General features: G+C 41.8%; 2 protein-coding genes across 7 annotated transcripts in view; both read right to left on the bottom strand.

Moving 5' to 3' along the window:
- lmln (leishmanolysin-like (metallopeptidase M8 family)) overlaps positions 1-2,210 on the bottom strand; it is a 40,576-nt gene extending 38,366 nt beyond the window's left edge. For 2 of the 4 annotated variants that reach the window (XR_006098744.1, XM_042425998.1), the window contains exon 1: positions 1,758-2,210. Coding sequence is in view for 3 of the 4 variants with exons in the window: in XM_042425998.1 (XP_042281932.1) it covers positions 1,758-1,898 (141 nt within the window). In the remaining variant the exon portion in view is untranslated. The remainder of the gene's footprint in view (positions 1-1,757) is intronic. The other 2 variants (XM_042425999.1, XM_042426000.1) reach the window with 2 other exon arrangements.
- A 12,990-nt stretch (positions 2,211-15,200) lies between these two features.
- tgfbr2l (transforming growth factor beta receptor-like) overlaps positions 15,201-19,981 on the bottom strand; it is a 42,032-nt gene continuing 37,251 nt past the window's right edge. The window contains exons 6-10 of one of the 3 annotated variants that reach the window (XM_042427112.1): positions 19,536-19,673; positions 19,233-19,374; positions 18,683-18,810; positions 17,674-18,027; positions 15,201-16,029 (exon numbers count right to left, since the gene is read on the bottom strand). In XM_042427112.1, the coding sequence (XP_042283046.1) occupies positions 16,012-16,029; positions 17,674-18,027; positions 18,683-18,810; positions 19,233-19,374; positions 19,536-19,673 (780 nt within the window). In that variant the 3' untranslated portion in view covers positions 15,201-16,011. Of the gene's footprint in view, positions 18,028-18,682; positions 18,811-19,232; positions 19,375-19,535; positions 19,674-19,981 lie in introns of all 3 variants that reach the window. The other 2 variants (XM_042427113.1, XM_042427111.1) reach the window with 2 other exon arrangements.

Genomic DNA, 19,981 nt, shown 5'->3' with positions numbered 1-19,981 from the left:
TAACGGGAAGAAACCTCAAGCAGAACCGGGCTCTAGGCCCGGTTGGTCAAAAAGTCATTTTTTTACGAATATTTGTTTCATACAAATATTTTAGAAATTATTTGTTTTCAGAAAGAAAAAAAGACATGTCAAATACCAGCACGCAGGTTGGTTACATCGCTATTTCAGTCTCTCTACTCTGCTCCACTGTTATATCTATCAGCAGATCTCAACAAGTGGAGTCACATCCACCTGCTACATGTCACACATTTCCTAATTTGGTCATCAGTCCCGGAGTTGGGGGTGTTCCCGAGAGATAAAGCTGAGCTACTGACACACGCCAAGTGTTTCCAAGAGACTCTCCATAATCTGGTGTTCCCATTCTCCTTTCCACAAAGTTAGGTTTTAAAAAACAGGGAATAAATGAAACGTGCAAAGCCATAATTGCCTTTGAAGTTCTACCCTACACATTACACGGTGTGCTGTCTCGATGTTACGGGTGAATAAATAAGTAGACGTCTGTCTGCAATGAGGCAATGAGTAATGTTTTAGCTCAGTAGTCAGCGCAGTCGTCTATGATCTGGGAGACTCCAGCTCAAGACCCAGTGTGGGGACCTCCTTTATAAAGGTAGTTTATTCATCAACACTTATTGTAACACTTTAATTTTCTAAAATTAAGAGTGTAACGAAAACAAAAACAGGATTTTTAAGCCTCTTTCCACTTTTATTGGAAAACAAATACAAATAATTTTGCTGCCTCAACAAATGCAGATACTGCCCTCTGCACATCCCTAACGCGTACATTATGGTTATTGTAGAGACTGAACATTACAATGAGATACTGAACATTACGGGTATTACAGAGACTGTATATTACGGTTAGATACTGTACATTTCAGTTATCGCAGAGATTGAACATTACAGTTATTATATAGACTGTATATTACTTTATTGCAGATACTGTACATTATGGTATTTACAAAGATTATACATTACAGTTATTGCAAAGACTGTTCATTGCTGTTAGATACTGTACATTACAGTTATTGCAGAGACTGTACAATATAGTTAGATACTGTACATTACAGTTATTGCAGAGACTGTACATTACGGTTTTTGTAGAGATTGTACATTACGGTTTTTTCAGAGACTGTACATTACGGTTATTTCAGAGACTGTACATTGCAGTTAATGCAGAGACTGTACATTACGGTTATTGCAGATACTGTCACTTACATTACGGTTATTGCAGAGACTGTGCATTATGGTTAGATACTGTAAATTACGGTTACTGCGGAGACTGTACATTACGGTTATTGCAATCTACAACAACCGTAATGTACAGTTTCTACAATAACCATAGTGTGCAGTACATTATGGTTATTGCAGGGACTGTACATTACGGTTATTGTAGATACTATTCATCATGTTAGTTATTGCAGACTCGGAGAAACAAGGGAGCCTTATGTTAGCCTGTTAGCTTGCTAGCTAACTCTACTATCTATACGAATCATTGTTACCAAATCCAAATTGGGTAGCAAACTGAACTGAAGTATTTTCCATTTGATGTAACACAAAAACTAATATTGCGTGTCATATTGGAAGTCAGGTTTGTCTCTAGCGTAAGTCAGTGTCAAGCTATATATTTTAAAGTACAGGGGTACCGTAAAGCAGTTATCCTGTGCAATACAGGCGTTAATTAGCCACCACTAGCTATCATGCTAACTTGGCTAGCTTAGCCCTACCGCTGGTTCTCAGCAAAGCAAACCCAGGCTCACCTCACTGGGAGAGGGGACTCGGTGTTTACACGTCCCATGACTGCTCACTAACACAGCCAGGAGGAAGAAGATGAGGGCCGGGCCGAGGAACCAGGACACGGTCACGGACGGCTTGCCATCACCGCTCAGCCTCGGCTCCATCCTCCCACCAGCCCGACAACCTGGGCTCGGCTGCCCGCAGTAAACAGAACCTCCGCCGGTCCGGTCCCCGCTGTGCTCGTTTCATTCATCGCTTTCTGGGTGAATCAGAACATGTTAGCATCCCGGAAAAACGAGCGACGTTAAAACATGAAGAGAAGAGATGGCAGTGCCGGCCAGTAAAACGCTAAACCTGTGTCTGTCAGCTGCTGCGGGTGCCGGTTTGTTGCTGACGGTCAGCTGAGAACAAGTAACGGCGCTCCGAAGATCGTCTGTTGATAATGTGACGAGTTACTCAAAGAAAGATATTTTGTACTTTTTCGGCTGAGAGACGAGGCACAGCACTCCAAAGATTCTCTATTAATAAGATGAGTCACTCGGAAGGATATGTTTTGTACGGAAAACTAGAACGCGCGCGTGTTTTGCCCCCTGACATGGCTGGATTAACCCACTAGGAGGCAGAAATTAGCTGTGTATTGACACCCTTTGTTAGGGTTAGGTCAAAGGCTTATACAAGTTAATGTCAGTATACTGTATTAAGCTGCTTTTTTAAAATCTATATTGAAAAAACATGAATAGCTCTTGCCAAGCAGTGTTTTTCTAAAGTCACATTCAGCTGTTGATATGTACCTCCGATGATGACAAGTACTCATTGCCATCTGTAACAACTTCAGTGCTGATGCATACCATATATTGGTTGTGAGTTTAAGCCTGCAACATCAAATTCAAAGCAGCCTGTGTCCAAAATCAATCATTGCTCCCTCTATTACGGATATTCAGTAGTTAACTCTATAGTCAGCAGCAAATTGAGAGTTTAGACAATCATCATCATTTTGCATTATCGCTGAATGCTGAGGTCTTGTACAACTTTAATTTTCTCATCTATAAAATGTAACACAGCATTGTGGGATTGTTTACAGAAAGAAGTGTACATGTCACAGACACTACTTTTTTCTTTAAAACAAAAACACAACCAGTACTCACAGATCTATAGTCTTCTAATTTATTGTGGACAAAAACAAACGCATTTCAACTAGAAGCCATCATTAGCATAATGTAACCACAGAAGAAATGACAATTTATATAAACAGGTGAGGTTCAAACACCAATCAGCAAAAAGAATGAATGATTATATAATAGGATCCATCTGTGAATGAACCGCCCAGATACAGCCTCTTCTAATGAGGGAGGTGTGACCAAAATAATCAGTAAGTTGAAAGGTAATGAATATATAAAACTGAATGCCCAAGACCGGACACACATAGCAAGAGACTATATAGAGAGAGCAATACAATCCAGATTAATAAATGGAGAAGCTTATAAATACGTAATAAAGAAATAACCCTCATAATATACAGACATTCTCATTGAATATGACTATAGATGAAAATGATAATAAAATTAGTCTATGCTTAAAACTGCCCAAAATGCACTACGTAATGAGTATGAGTATATGCACAGAAAACTCAAACTACTAAGTAGATAAATCTCTGATATCTGAAAAATCTGAAACCAATGTCACACATAGCATGTAAAAGGAAACATATTAAGAGCTGTGTGACCCTGTTAGCCCAAATAATTTGTATTTTACAAGAAAGCATAGAAAAATGCCATAGAAAAAATGTCAAGAATAAATACATCCACAAAACACATATAAAGAATCCAAATATAGCAAGGACAAATTGCATGTGAAATTTAATAAAGAGCTATATTATTTAAAAGGGTCATATAGCTCCTTATTACATTTTACATGCTATTTAAAATGCAGCTAAAATCATTATTATGTGTTTAGTGTCGTAAACAATCTTTCCATTTGTTAGAGGCTCTGTTTTAAAACCAGAGTGGAAATAGAAACATAGAACAATACAATGTTTACATTGATCTATAAAAATATATATTGCTGTTTTTTAATTGTCACTTAATCGTAACTCAGGATTTCTGTCCATGTCAGGATCCTGTAGGAATGATGATTCTTTATTTCCAGTGATCTGATTGGTCAGTGGTCGAGGTGTTGACAGGTTGTGATCCAATCCTCTGAAGTTAACCTGCCCTGGAGCAGGTTAGCTATTCAGCTTAAGTTATCATGGTGATGTACCCCGGTAAAAAGTGAACCACTGTTGTAGGACTGAAAACCCATAATTAAACCTGAAGTTGCCTCACTAACCCCAAATCCTGCTTCATAGTACAGGCCTCGTACCTGTATTGTAGGTTTCGCAGGAAACCCTGGGTTGCAGGCCACGCCTTTGCAGTCCTTCACAGTCCTGTTGGCATCCTTCCCTGGCTATTGCTACTTATTGTTATTGTTATGATTGTTGTTATTCTGTCCCCCGCCCCCTCCTCCCCCTTTCCCTCTTTCTGTCTCTCTCTCAACCCAACCGGTCGAAGCAGATGGCCACCCACCAAGAGCCGGGTTCTGCTTGAGGTTTCTACCCGTTAAAGAGGAGTTTTTCCTTACCACTGTCACCAAGTGCTTGCTCGTGGGGGAATTGTTGAGTCTCTGCAAATTAAAGAGTACGGTCTTGACCTGCTCTATGTGAAAAGTGCCCTGAGATGACTTTTGTTGTGATTTGGCACTATATAAATAAAAATTGATTGATTGATTGATTGATTGACTCTGTAAGTGCTGGCATTTTGTTTGTTGCTGCAACTGTGCTCCCGATTCTTTAAGATTTGGAGCTGTGCTACTTTCTACCCTTTCCATTGTGGAAATTTTGAGGTGTCTTTACAGAGCATACATTTCACACTCAGAATTCAGACACTGAAATAAAATGGTGGACAGTGATACACTATAAAATAAACAGGGAATGATTTTGGACACAGACATTGTAATGGTTCTAAAGGAAATATTTAACACCACATACATAATCCAGAACACCTGGGGCTCCGAAAGCTTCAGACTTACTGTGTGCCAACTGGTTTTTGCTTATTTAATCGAACAATTGTTTGGGAATATGCATTCTGAGCATTTTATCCATGTTGACTTATAAGTTAAGCTTCGTAGTTCAATTTTGACCATGGAAAGAGTTGTTTTTTGTTGGCTTATTTTAAGACAACATGGATACAACATGGCACCCTGGGTCTGGGGGTTTGAGGGTGTTTTCAAACCTATAGTATGGTTGCTCGAATCAGTGGATGAGTTGGTGTACTTGTTTTCCTTGTTTGATTTGGTTTCTTTTCACACAGAGCAAAATCCAAGCAAACAAAACTGCATCACTAAAAGCGACGTGAGAATGTTTAATCCACTCAATGATGAATGTGTCTGGAGCAGGAGTAGGAAGAAAGTCCTGAAGAGGCTCCTATCTGCCAAATATTAAAAAATGCAACATACTTTGTCAGACCTGTTTGAACCTTGATTCACTCTTTGACTAGCGGATGGTTTTGCTCATCCGCATCCCAGTATGCAAAGCTCACCTGGCTATGGGAGCTGTTTAGCTCACACATGCAGAGTACACCTAGTAGTTGGGTCGGATCGATGTTGGATCACATTCCCACTGCAAATTAAACGCTCCAGAGTTTGTTTGGGACAGTTGTTTTTGTCTGCAATTACAAGGACATTTATTGTCATCTCACCACGGTTACATTTATACTTTCCAGTTCAATGCTGCATATGATAGCATGAAACTGTAGCTTGTAGCTTGAGTCAAATGAAGAATTGAAAAATTAAGAATTGAAAATTTAAGGTTTAAAGCTATAATATGTAATTATTCTGCATTAAAATGTCTAAAAACAACTAGACCTATGTTATATATTTTATTGAGTTGTGTACTTACATTATCCCAAATGTTTCCAACAATTTTCAAACCCAGAGAAATCTGTAATCTTAATCAAGGGAATGGACCATTTCAGTTGGTCGCCTGTCAATGGCGTCATACCCCTCTACCAAAGGGTATAGTGCACAAGATGCATGCTTCGGTGTTGTGTTTGTCCGCTACAATTGCGTCTACCAAAGAGTAACTTACACACATACAAGATAATACATCAGTGTTGTGGTTGTTCAACAGAAACTGTTATGAAATTGCCTTTTATTCAATTTGAAGTCACATTTTCATAATACATAATAAATAATTTTTAACTATATCTTTTAGCCGGATGAAGAATTTTAGTCGTTGGACATTTGGATCTTAAGTTATAAGAGAAATAAACTAGGCAAACATTAGCAGCAGCTCAGCTAACAGCCCCTCCAGGAAGTCCGGTGCTCGCCGAACATCGTCGGAGAAACATTGTTTTTTTTTCAGGTGAAACTGCTTTATTCAGTGTTTTTACTTGTAATCACCGGGTCTGTTTTTTTTTTGGAGAGGAGGAGACCTCTGCAGGTAATTCGGCTCCCAGTAAAAACATCCTGAACAATGAACACTGGAGTAATCCTATCCCGGAGAAGTTGGTTGTTTAACAATGAAGATAACAACTCCCATGATCCCTTGCTACTTCACACCATCATCACACTCCATCTTTTGTTATTGTTTTGATTGAGAGACCCCTAGCGGCTGAAATTACATATTATGCGTTTAAATTAATATGGATAAATAATAGTGCAATACAATAAAATGAGAGATACCTTTGCATAAGCCCTAAATAGAAGAGAAGGTAAAAATGAAATAAGCGAACTAGACAAACTGTACACGTTTTTTAGAGGATGTGGAACCTAGGATTCAAAAGGGGCCCAGCAGTTTATATTTACCCCAGGGCCACCTGCCAGGTTAATCTAGCCATGTTCCAGGGTAATTATTTAGTCAGGACTGTGGGCAGGACTTTCTGCCCAGTCAAGTTTAGTAATTTGTTTTACTTTTTAGTGATTTTATTAATAAGATTAAAGCTGCAAGCAGCGATGAACGGGCCCTTGCACCCCATGCACGTTGGGCTGTGATGTGGTCGGTGGGTCTGCACGTGGACTTCTTCATACGCAGGCATTTTTTGGACAGTGCATGAAGTGGTGAAGCTATTTGGAGCTAGAAAACATCCACAAAGTAACAAACCTGATGATGTGTGTTGTAAGGCAGACTTCCTGTGCACAGTAGGTGGCACTATGAGAAACAGACAATATGGAAGTACAGTGAGTTTGTGTCTAAAACAAATTAATTTCCTAATTTTCATCAAGTCTATTTTTAGAAAAGTAAAGACTTTTAACCCACATGACCTGGTCAAAGTTTGATTGAAATATGTACTGTCTGGTGTACTGGTGTGTAGAGGCAATAAGTAACTGCAGCTGGACACAGAAAAATACTCATATATTTGAATGGAGAGTGTGAGCGACAGTGCAAGAAGGAGATAAACATCACTTCCTTTGTCCACTATTTTTCCTGCTGCTGGGGCTGCTTCGCTGAAATTTCATAGGGGACGCTATTCAGCCAGTTTGCCTCACTGATGGAATATTGTCATGTAGAAGTGTTCAGGCCGGGACTCTTATCAAACATGCAAAGTTTGGTGCAGACTGGAGCATTTACAATAAAGTTATAGCAACTTCCTCTGTCATGGCGAAACATCAAATCTCAACGGTATGAGGATGAGAATTTTCTGAAGGGTGAGACATGTCTGTGTTGCTCACACCTGTGTCATCAAAATTATGCAAGTTTTGGGCCCTTTCATTTGAATTTAAATTAGTAAATTGAAAACTCTTGATAATTTGTAACCCATAAAAAGAACTATACATATGCTCACAATCCATCAAATCAGTGTACAAAAGTTATGTTTGTTTTTTCCTTATCAGACACCTTTGCAGAGCTTTTCACTTCCTGACTGCCTATCTGATGTTGGTTCCCACACTCCTGAGACAGCCAGACACCAAAAAACCTCACAGAAAGACACATATCTGATTAGTTAGTCAGTTAGTCCAGCTCTGTTGGCTAAGTGAGTAATGCAAGGCAGCCCTGTGTCTGTCTGATTACCTTAATTCTTCTTTCCATCTATCCCTCTTTGACTCTGGTCATGAAGTGCAAATACCAACTGGTTGGCTGAGTTAGTGGATATCCCATTCAAAGTAGGTGAGTCAAGTCTAGTTAAATTGTGTACTGCTGAAACAATAATATAATAAGATGACCAAAAGAAAATCTATCAACAACAATTTTTGATTAGGGTAATCTATCGAGCAACTCAACAGAGTCTACAGCCATGCTAGTGAAGCTGTACTTCGGAACAGCAGTGCTTTGAGTGCTCATAATCCAAAGTATTGGGCAAATAAAATATGACCTGGTGATGGCACTAGATGAAAAGTCAGAGGATCACCAAAGTCATTAGGATTCATGTCAGGGCACCATGAATGTCTGTGCATAATTTTGTGGCACTTCATTTATTCATGTTTCTAAATTGCATGTCTTTGGGTTTTGGAGTGTTGGTCAGATAAAAGACATTTGAAGAGAATAATCATTAAAGGGGACATAATAAGCACATTTCTATATTTTATATTATATTCTGGGGCTCTACTGTGCAAGAAGGAAATAAACATCATTTCCTTTGTCCACTATTTTGCCAGCTGCTGGGGCTGCTTCACTTAAATTTCGTAGGGGACGCTATTCAGCCAGTTTGCATCACTGATGGAATATTGTCATGTAGACGTGTTCAGGCCAGGAGTCTTATCAAACATGCAGAGTTTGGTGAACACTGGAGCATTTAAAGTTATAAAGTTATAGCAACTTCCTCTGTCATGGCAAAACATCAAATCTCAACAGTGTGAGGATGAGAATTTTCTGCACGTTGAGGGTCTGTCTTGCTCACACCTGTGTCATCAAAATTATGCAAGTTTTGGGCCCATTCACTTGAATTTCAATTAGTAAACTGAAATGTTTTGATGAGTTTATGTGTAAAACAAATTAATTTCCTAATTTTCATCAAGTCTATTTTTAGAAAAGTAATAATTACTTTTGGGCTCAGGCCCTAATTATTGTTATCTTAATAGGCAATTATTGATTCCACACAGAAAGAAGACAAGTAAACAGAATTTGACTTTTTCAGTTTCAAAATCTGTTATTGATCATTTGGTTATGTTGTAACTTTGGTTCTCTGAGTGAAGAGACTATCTCTCCATTCTGTTACATATTCCATATGTATGGGGGAACGATCCCCCTGCTGTCAAGGTACATGGATACTTCTTTAAGACACACCGGCTTGCCCGGTCACGCTCCACGGTTTACCTATAAAGCACCTGTGCTGGCGTGTAATCACTGATAGTTTGATCGAAACGTGTCTCCAAGTGGCGTCAAGCTGGAGAGATAGTCTCTTCACTCAGAGAACCAAAGTTACAATGTAACCAAACGTATCGAGACTATCTCTCCACTCCATTACATATTCCATATGTATGGGGTAACTCTTTAAGACACCCCATGAGGAGACGGTCCAGCTCACAAGCCGAAAACGCCAATATGTGACAAACAAACTATTTACAAATGTACACTTTTTACATACCAACCAGGTCAAGGACCCATAAGAGGCAGAGGTCAAGCCTGGGAGGCAGGAGGGCTGCTAAGATAAGTCTGCAAGTTGCAAGACTGAACCAAAGAAAAAGGCCCTGCAAGACGCAGAGGCCAAACACATGGACAGAGTGGCCACACAGATCAGCCCGCAAGACGCAAAGCTGACGGAGGGAGACATACAAAAGAGGCCCAGCCAGCTATCGAGGAAGCAGACCCAGCACCCACTCCACAAAGGAGGGGCTGGCTGCCACATTCAGGCAGTAGAATTGGGCAAAAGTGGACTGAGACGACCATGTGGCTGCAGCACATATGGCATCGAGAGAAGCTCCCCGCCACAAGGCCCATGAGGTAGCCACACTCGAGTCAAGTGAGCCTGAACCCAGGATGGGACAGGCACACCCGAGGAGGCATATGCCTGCTGAATTGCTTGCACAACCCAGTGGGACAGCCTAGGCTTCGACAAAGGCCTGCCCAAACGACTGGGGTGGACTGGCAGACGAAGAGCTGGTCAGACTTCCTGATGGCCTTTGTGCACCAGATGTACTCCGCCAGGGCCCGGACAGGGCACAGCAAGGGCTGGAGCTGCTTGGTCCCCAGGCCCCCATCAAGAGAGAAAAGCGACCACAGCTCAACCGACTGGGACAGGTGGAACTCAGACAGAACCTTAGGCGGGAACACTAGGTTGGGATGGAGGATAATCCCTGACCCAGCTGGCAGGAACCTGCAGCAGTCACCATGAACCAACAAAGCATGGAGCTCACTGATCCTCCTGGCAGAGGCTACAGACAGTGGAAACGCCGTCTCAGACCAAGCAGAAAACATCTCCCACCGGTAGGAGTACGCAACCCTAGTGGATGGTGCCCGGGCCTCCTGCACAGACCAAACTACAGGTTCAGGCAAGCCTAAAGCCAGGAGCCTGTCCCTCTGAGGGGCTAGGCCATCAGTCTGAGCCCCGCCAGGAGGGGGTGGAACAGGGTCCTGCTCGCCTGAGACAGCGAGTCCCTCCGAAATGGCTTTCCGCCTAGAAGAGGTGAGATTGCCAAGAACACAGCATGTGGTGTCAAAAAGGAGCCACCAGAACCAGCCTCACCCCGTCCACCTGAACCCTCTGGAGAGGGGCCTGGAGAAGAGTGAAAGGAGGGAAGGCATAGAGCAGACCCGGAGGCCACAGATGTGTGATTAGGCCGAGTTTGCAGACAAAAACCCTCCAGTTGGGGCCTGAGGTCCCCCGGTCCCCGGGGGTGGCTGAGGCATGGCCGGTCTGGATTGTCTGGAGCCCCTGGTGTGTCTAGAGTGGCTACCTGAGACCTCACAGTGGCAGCTCTCCTATGCCTGCTGCAACAACTTAACTGCATCCGGCCCAAACATAGCGGAAGGCTCCACCAGCAATCTTAGCAGGCAGTCCCAATCGCCCTGCTGGAGCTGGGACTGGGATAGCTCCAGCAGTGCGACACAGGTGGACACCAGCGCCCTACCAGCAGCCTCTGCCTGCTCTTTCATAACTGAAAAGACGAATGAGGAAGCCATCTGAAGCTCACTTGCAACACCTGAACCCCCAGGTCTGTCATGTACTTGGTGGGACAGGTCACGGAGGTAGAGGGACATAATGGCCCCAGTATTTGCCAGACGGGTCTGTGTAGCCAAAGCCCCGTGCAGCTTAGTAAGTAGGCTATCCATCACCCTGCAATTCTTGCTAGGGCAGATGGTATTGCCAAGTATGGAGCTGGAGGGAGAAATAAGCGGAGAGAGGGTCTGGTCCATCGGAGGGAGCGACTCGAATGCAACCTGCTCCCTGTCATGCATGTTCGAAAACCGTCGACATGGCGCAGACCACTTGCATGTAGCAGCCGGAGAATCGAACTGTCTGCACACCAGGTCCTTAAAGTCCGGTAGGGGGGCCACCCGCATAGGAGCGGGGCGAACCTCCATATCCTGCTCAAACCGAGAGACAGGAGTCATAAGGTCTACAGGAGGGCAACATCCAGAGCCCTGGTTGCCCTGCCAATAACCTCAGTGAAATGGCAGGCCAATGAGGTGTTGCTTTCTGTCCACAGGATAAGCTGTGGTCATCGCTCTCAGAGGAGAAGACGGTCTCTACATCAACATCCCCTGAGTCTACTCCCTCTTCCTCCAGCACTGGAGTGGGGATAGGAAGGGGGTCAGCGCAAGGCTGACTACCAGTTGCAGGCCTCCTCGAACACTCCCCCTTTCCATGGGTGGTCTCTGCCATTCTCCCCACTTTCCCCTTGGGCATGCCAGAAAGAGGTGAACTAGCCCGCTTCACTCCAAAAAAGCGACAGCGGGCCTCTCTGGTATGTGCAGACAGAATAAAACAGTCCATACACGATTGAGGGTTCTCTCTGGACAATACGGCACGCTGATGCCCTAAACACAACACACATTCATCGTGACCATCTTCCAAAGGCATGGAAACCGTTGGGGGAAAGAGAGGGGAGATGTCCTGGCGGCGTATTGTCGGCTGGTAGCTGACCCGGTCTACACTCAACACGGACTACAACTGAGCGCGTCAGCCAGCAACAGCCGACAATACGCCGCCAGGGCACACCGGCATCTAGAGCAATGCCAGCTCACTAGGGAGCCTAGTATTCACACCTGCTGTCAAGGATTGTTGTTAAGCTAACATGAGAATGGATTTGGACTGGGGGGCGCAGCAGCAGCAGGACGCCACTGGGGAGCGGCTGGAGAGAGAAGCAACCGGAGAAACAACCAGGAGAGTTAGCTTGTTTGTCATTGTTGCTGATGATATCAGACTGGTTAAACAGCAGCCGCAAAGTTCTGTTAACTAACAAACAAGATGACCAACAGCCACAAATGGACATTATGACATGATACTTCATGAGTCAGATACAGCTTCTCTCTCTCTGTCTCTTTGGTCGCTACTTTAATCCCTGATGGTTAAATATCTCTATGGCTGTGTGAATTTATCTCCTTAACAAGAATGCAGCAGAGATCGTATAATGTGCTGTGGGTAGTTTGCTTGTTGAAGTTACAGTGAGCTGTGTGGACTCACTCATTCATTTGGAATTGATCCCGTTTTTAATTGAGTGGTTGTTCAGTTACCTGTTGATGTTGTGTGATCTGTGAATGAGTGTGCAGGAGGTCTGGCTGCTTGTTGTGACAATTTCTTCCATTTGTTTTTAAGCTGAGCTGTATATTGAGTAATAAGCTTAAAGTAACTAGAATAACAAGTGTTAACATGTCAGCTTTGTAGACTATATTTTGTATGTTGTGCATATAGATAAGAGTGTGTAAGTCATGTATTTGATACATGTATCAATACTTTTTGATGTGAACCTACACTTTTAGATCTGTGAATGTTTTTAGTGTTCAGCACTGATCTGTACCTGTATCAGATTATAAGCTTTGTGGTACTTTATATATTTCTGTATACTAAGAAAATACATAAGAAACACTTGTAAATCATGTGATATCTTGTCTGTTTTTGATGAGAACATAAATCAAATAGAACAACACTATAAATTTGAATTTAACTTTGTTGGTAAAATGACACATTCTGAACCACTCCATGGCTAAAATGAGCACTTTTTCTTTTTATGTATATGTTTTTGAAAGCAAATTGTTTTATTGGCAAATAAAATTGCCCCCCACCCCTCCAATTTCATTGGGTGGGGGACAATGATATAGTATGATGTGGTTTGTTGTTAGATTCCGTTTTGGTTTTCCTCCTTTCCGCTCCAATTTTTTCACCAGCTGCCACTGATGTATACATAGTGGTGACGACTTGCAAGCAAAACCGTCATGTCCTTATGATGAAGTCTGAGGTTAGAATATAGCTCAACAAACGCCTGGGACACACAGGATGCGTAAGCAGTGCGTGTACATCACAGAACCTCTTGCTTTTCATTTCGGCGCCCATGTTAACAGGTTAGAGCAGCCGTCATCTAGAGATTCTCACCTATTTTCTCTGTGTGACATGCGCAGTTCTCAGCAGAAATAGACTGGGAAAACGACAGAAAGATAGGGCTGCCAGTAGCAGCGCAGCAGAAGCGCCGCAGTAGATGCGCTGCCTGTGTATCCCAGGCATAACGCCTGTACTGTCATTTCCACACATAGACATAGCAGACTGAAATGCACTGGGTGGTCTCCTGTGTGCACCAGAAACTTTCTCATAACCCACAGGAAACTATCTCGTGTCCCACGGGAGGTGGCACGCACCAGAAACTTCAATTTGTTTATTTTGCCCATGTCATCTTAGGGGCACCGTACGTTAGTGATATATTTATATATAGCACTATTAGTCTATATCTGTCAACAACTTGCATTAACATTTTCTGCCTCACAGCAAACCTTTAAAGTTGACGCCAGGGGCTTGAGTTGTGAGCAGATTATTCAGTCAAGCCAACAACTTGCTCTTATATATTTGTGTTCAGAGATCAGTTCCAAGCAGCAGCTAGACTATGTTCTTTCATCATAAAAACTGGGCGTTTCTTCTCAGTTTTGTCTGTGGTGTGGTCCCTAACTTTTTGAGACCCAAATGACAAAATCAGTCATGTCTGGTAACCCCAGGCATATTAAAAAGTACTGGTACTCTGGTAACCACCAGAACGCATGTCCCATTTTGAATCCCAATCCAAAACTTAAAATACTTTGCTGTAAAGTTTTGGTTGTTTTCAACTTATCTTTCATTGTTTTTTCTCTGACATTGTAAATGCAAGTTTTAATTATTGTTAAGGAAAAAATTGTAAGCTTGTCAAAGGCCACAAAGTCATCCGGAAGGTGGGATTGTTGTGCGACCTTGTGCACATGTTTCTCATGGGAAAACATTTCATATGTTCTTATCTGATTAAGTCCCATCATGTCATGTCCATCACATCACGTCATTCATCATATGACATGTCACATCACACCAGGCCATATACTGTCAGGTCCTGTTCCACTCATTTTGGCTTTTGTACAAAACAAGTTACATTTTTTACCTCACATTCGGAGTAATTTGGGGTTCAGTGTTTTGCTCAAAGGCACTTGGACATGTGGACTAGAATTCCATATATGTATGAACAGTTCTCTAACAGTGAATCTCCAAACTTAACTGATTTTACTGAATCACCATTGTCCGCACTGAATCAGTAGCTTTTAGCAGTAGCTAGGTTTCCATCCAAATGTAGCACAAATTGTAACTGAATTTCCAGAAAATCAAAAGGAATAAATTAAATTAATTGTTTCCATCCACTGCTGTTATATGATTTTTAGGAATTGGGGTCTTCAAGATAAACAGCTTGTGTCGCTAATTTTCCAGTTGCTGCCATTAAACCATTGCAGAAGAACAGGACACAACAAGATGACGTCATTAAAAGAGCAGCAGTGAAAGCTCAAATTGTGAAAAACAATGTAGGAAACATGATGGAAATAAGACATTTCACCAAAACAGAATGTAACCAAATTTTAAGGTCAGTCACTGGGTTTCTTTCCAAAATGCACCTTGGGAGTTGTAGTTAACTACTGCTGACTTTTTGTAACCGAGCCATCAGATATTTTCTAACACAGTTGTTCTTCTTTTGTGCTGATGATTCAACCAGGAGATTTTTATGCAGATCCAAGCTATTGAAGAGCTCAAACATACTTAATATATTTCATCTTTTCACCACATTCAATCTCATTTCATCACATCATGACAAACATGTTTACATTACTCCATATTTCATGTCACATCACATCTGAACTTATCACATCAGGTCACTTCTCACCATGCTGTGTCAAATCATTTCATATCACAGTATAGCACTTTCATCTAATCCCACACTGTATACATTTATATGTTTCACTTAATCTAATATCACATCATCGCTTCATGATATATCTCCTCACATTAATGGACATTTCACATCTCATCTGACCAAAGTTGAGATGGTGACACAGACAGTAAAGCAGAGTCAAGTATCATGAATCAATTAGAGAAAAAAAACTTTATTACAAAATGAACAACATAGTTTGGAGATACTGGGTTTTCCATCCTTTAGTGGTTTTCCGTATTTGTGCTTCACTCTAGACTGACGTATTTTTGGTCACTGGTTCCTTCAGTGTTCACAATCAGTCATCTACAAATAATAACCATATTTTTTCTATTTTTACATCTTGGTTGCAACAATAACATTGCATATAATTATATGCATGTTTCTGTGCATGTATGAGATCTGTTTCATGAGTCTCTGGCAGGGATTTTGTGATTAAAGGACCAATTTATGCCATAGTTTTTGTAGGTGCCATAGTTGTTTTTGGTGTGTAAATGTAACCAACACAAATGCTCCTTCCACAGGGCAAAAGGGAGCTCTCTCTCCTGTTTATTCATACAAGCACATTATAGAAATGATAATCACAGTAGCTATTAAAACATATACCACAACAAAATGGAGACCAGCTCCTACAAAATAAGACATTTTCATACAACAAAACTGTGACTGTGCATCTCTGCCAGCAGAACTATGACTGATGTCCTCGATTGAGAAGATTTCAGGTGAGGTCTGTTCCCAGTACATCCGCAGTTCACTGACTGCTCACTCTCTGTTTGGGACAAAAGTGAGTCAGTCATTTAAGGCATGAAGTCAGTCTTTGGCTATTTCTGTTCTCTCTGGTCTTCAGGCGAAATATCCAGGATATTGCAAAGAGAAAACACTTAGCTTTGTATTAATCACTGTTTGTTGGTTGACAAGGGCTGCGTTCACACTGCCAGATCATTACAGGCCAAAAAGTTCCTCAAAAATAAAAAACACCATGGAGAAAACAGATTATTAACCAACTCAAAAGAAACTGCCACAGAGATGGAGAAAGACTTCAGGTCTAACTTCAGGTCCTCCATGACATCTTAAAAGAACTCCTAGCAGAATAAAATGCAGCAATCTTATTTCTCTGAACTCATAAATAAAAATCCTTACAATCCAAGGATTCTTTTTTCAACTATTGGCATTAACCCCACCCCTAACTATTACTATGATCACCTGAGCGTTACTAAATGCAGTGAATTTTCTGCCTCTTTAAGAGATATGATTACGGCCATCAGAAAGAATGTTATTCAGAAAAGGCTGGAAAATGCAAATGCACCATGCACTTTTTTACATCGATAGATGTGGAAATAATCAGAAAAGTTCTCTGTGAGTTAAAATCCTCTACCTGTCCAGTCTCGTTTCAGGGCCCATCACAGTAGAGAAACAGCTCTAGTCAAAGATTTGCATGAATGAACAGAGAAAAAACTCTATGTGCTTTTCCTGTTAGTATTCAATAATGTAGTACAGAATGCTAACAGTACTGTAGTATTGAATTCTAACAGTATTGCTAAATGTAGTTTTCTGCCAGAAAGATTTTAACACTTGGTTGGTCTTTCTGTTCTTTGGGACCATGGATGACCAGTCCTCCGATAAAATACACCTGACGTGGTGTCCCTCATGGCTCTGTCTTAGGCCCAATTCTCTTCAGTCTGTATATGTTACCACTCTGCAGTATTATTAGGAATCACAACATCAATTTCCATAACTATGCAGACAATACCCAGCTGTATAAATCCAAAAGTCCAAATGATTACACTTCAACTTGACCGCATGCATTTCTGACTTACAGTAAGTCTATGGATGACTCAAAACTTCTTAAAGCTGAATCAAGATTTAGTCATTGGTTAAAAAGCTGAGAGAAAAACTGTCTGACCACCTAAAATCATTTGCATTAAACACCAAGGAACAGTTAAAGTTATGGTAACGCTCTTCTGTCTGGTGTGTCTCATAGCCCATTCAGACCAACCCAATATTTTGACCTGATGATGGCGCTAGATGAAAAGTTAAGGGATCATCCAATTTTATTATAATGTTAGTTTAATTCCTCTATGGGGAACATGAATATCTGGACTAAAATTTCATAAAAATCCATCCAATAGTTATATTTCAGTCTGGACCAAAGTGGTGGATCAACCGACCAACTGACAGACCGACATTGCCATCCCTAGAGCCATGCAAATAGTTTGGAATAGCTCAGAATGCAAAATCACAGCACAAAATTGTCTTGGTAAACAAGGTCATTTTTGAGTGGTGCAATTTTCATTGTTGTACTTTTGTGGAACTAAGAGTTCCACGAAAACTCAGGGATAAAGTCGGGGGATCACTAAAGTCAATAAGATTCATCTTCTCTGCGCCATGAATGCCATCCAACAGTTGTTGTAATATTGCACTTATCATTCCCTTCACTATTAGTTGCTACAGGCCTGTTAAAGCAACAACTGCTGGAAAAATAAATGAGTACACAGGCAGTGTCAACGCAGCCAGCAACAGGATGAAGTGGGGCTCATAGCATAGGCCGACAAAGTCCACTGCTCACACCATAGAACCAGTGTGAACCAGGGAATTACGGGATACCTCTTCACTGCCTCTTTTCATGTCTGGCTCAGGAACCTGGCAGGAGGAAGAAGAGGAGGGCGAGGGAGCAGTGGTGAAGAGGGAATGAGGGGAAAGAGGAACGCTTTGAATCTGGCCATTGTCCGACATCTCTGAGTCCTTTTCACTCTCTCCCTCTTCCTCTCTGTCAGGTTCTTGCCTCAGTTCCTCCTCCTCTTCCTCCTCCTGCCCTCCTCCCCACTCCTCTTCTTCCAAGTCCTCCTCGTCCTCCTGCTGCAGGGCATTGAAACGCTCCACCACACAGTGAGCCGTCAGTCTGGCCTCAGGGTCGTGATCCCAGCACTCGGTGATGGTGGAGCAGAAGACACTCATCCCCTGGAGAAAAGAAGACTGGAGTTAAAGGGGCCATATTGAAGGCAGAAGGCTGTAGTGGCGCTTGATCCTTGTGGTATTTTGACCAAAGCATTTCAGATACATTGTATTAAGACCCCATGGAACTGTGTTAATTTATGGAAAAGTGGCATAATATGGCCTCTTTAAGACAGCAAGACATGCGTAGACACAAGTTAACAGTAAGCACTCTTTGGAGGCCCAAAGTGGTCAATATTATATACATGAATAAGTAATTATGAAATGAATAATCACAAGTATATGATTCATGATGATTAAATGATGAAATGATTAAAACTCAACTTATTATCAAGAAATGTTATTTTCATTTTCAATTTTATTGCAGTTGCATCCGCAGCAGTTGCTGAGTTTGCCGTGATTGGCAGAAAGGTGAGGGGGCAGTGACTCATCTGTCTTGAAAAGTGAAATTATGAAAAAAAATCTGACATGAAATAACATGTCATTCTGAAAAATGCCACTATGAAATAGTTTTTAAAAAGGCAAAAAAAAATATGTGGTGTGATAAAAATAAAAACTCACTAAGGGGCTCAGAAAATCATGATAGTGTCCTTTCATGTAGTCTGGGTTTATAGTCTGAATTCTTCTGACAATTTCAATTTCCTTTCTGACTCTATCTGACCTGGTGCTGCATCCATGCTGAAGGGATGTCCGGCCGTCCTCGGTCCCTCAGTACCAGGTCTCTCATACTGTCCACACAGGGCTGCTCACACACCTTGGAGCCAAATGCCGGTTCATAGCTCTTCACCTCTGCACCAACACACACATATACACTTTTTAGGCTTACATACTATATGTGTTCCAATACCACTGCAGACACTGACATGTTTCAAAATTCAAGGATAAATTTGAGATGAACTATCTTTGAAGGGGCTGAACCCACAGAGAATTATCATCAACTCTCCAGCTCCCCTCAGCTCTTAAGAGCTTTTTAGCTTGTTTCTGCTCATTGTGTTGAATTTCAGGTCTGAATTTTACTGTTTTGGTTCACTCTTACCACTCTTTTCAGGGTTGTCTCTAGCCACAGCAGTCAGCTTTCAGTACAAAAGCTCTATAAACCCATTGTAAACTACCTGCTATGCACCAAACTGCAAATAGACACAGTTAGCAACTAGCTGGTGAGCATAAATTAGTGGAAATATGAGGACACAGAAATACAGTAAAGCTGCTACCTCCAATGACATGGCAGCGGGAGGCCATTTCCCAGAGGACCAGAGCCATTGAGTAAACATCCATCTGTTTAAAGGCCTCAAGGTCCTCCAGGTTCACCCTGGACTCAAGTACCTCAGGAGCCATGTAGCGAGCTGTCCCCACCTGGACAAGATGAGTCAAATCACATGATGACCAGAACATCAGATGCAAGCTCTGCTTTGTAATATATTAAACCACTGTTTAACAACTAAACTTGTACAATTTGCTGCATTTCATTGCCTTTATCTTTCTTTGTCTCTATATGTGTTTCTTTGTACTCTTACTTGTCCACTGTTGGCATAGTCATCGACAGTAAGGGAGAGGTCCAGTCTTAACGCCAGACCAAAGTCACACAGAGCACACTCCTTGTTGCTCTTTACTACAATGTTACTGCTCTTTAGGTCCCGATGGGCAACTGGCACCTACAGAAACACAGGAAACAAGGAACAAGCACAGTCACAAAGCTGACTTTAGAGTGCAACTTAGGAAGCGTTGACCATAAAATGATAAGAAATGCAATAAAATCCTTGTCAATAGTGTTACAGCTGCTCAAATCAGCAAAACGGCAAAAAAAAAACTGACAGCTCACCAGCTACAGTAGTTTACCACCAGACCCTGTGAGTAGTAATAGCATCACTAAACTTCAAAAAGCATACATTTCTGCAAGTGGCGCCAGTGAATTTTGCTGTGACACCATTATGCAGTTTTAATGAATTAACACACTGGCTCC

This window comes from Thunnus maccoyii, chromosome 11 (genome assembly GCF_910596095.1).
Source record: "Thunnus maccoyii chromosome 11, fThuMac1.1, whole genome shotgun sequence".
NCBI classification, from domain to species: domain Eukaryota; kingdom Metazoa; phylum Chordata; class Actinopteri; order Scombriformes; family Scombridae; genus Thunnus; species Thunnus maccoyii.
Note: the sequence above shows the minus strand (reverse complement) of the source record. Positions and strands in the feature narration are given on the sequence as shown.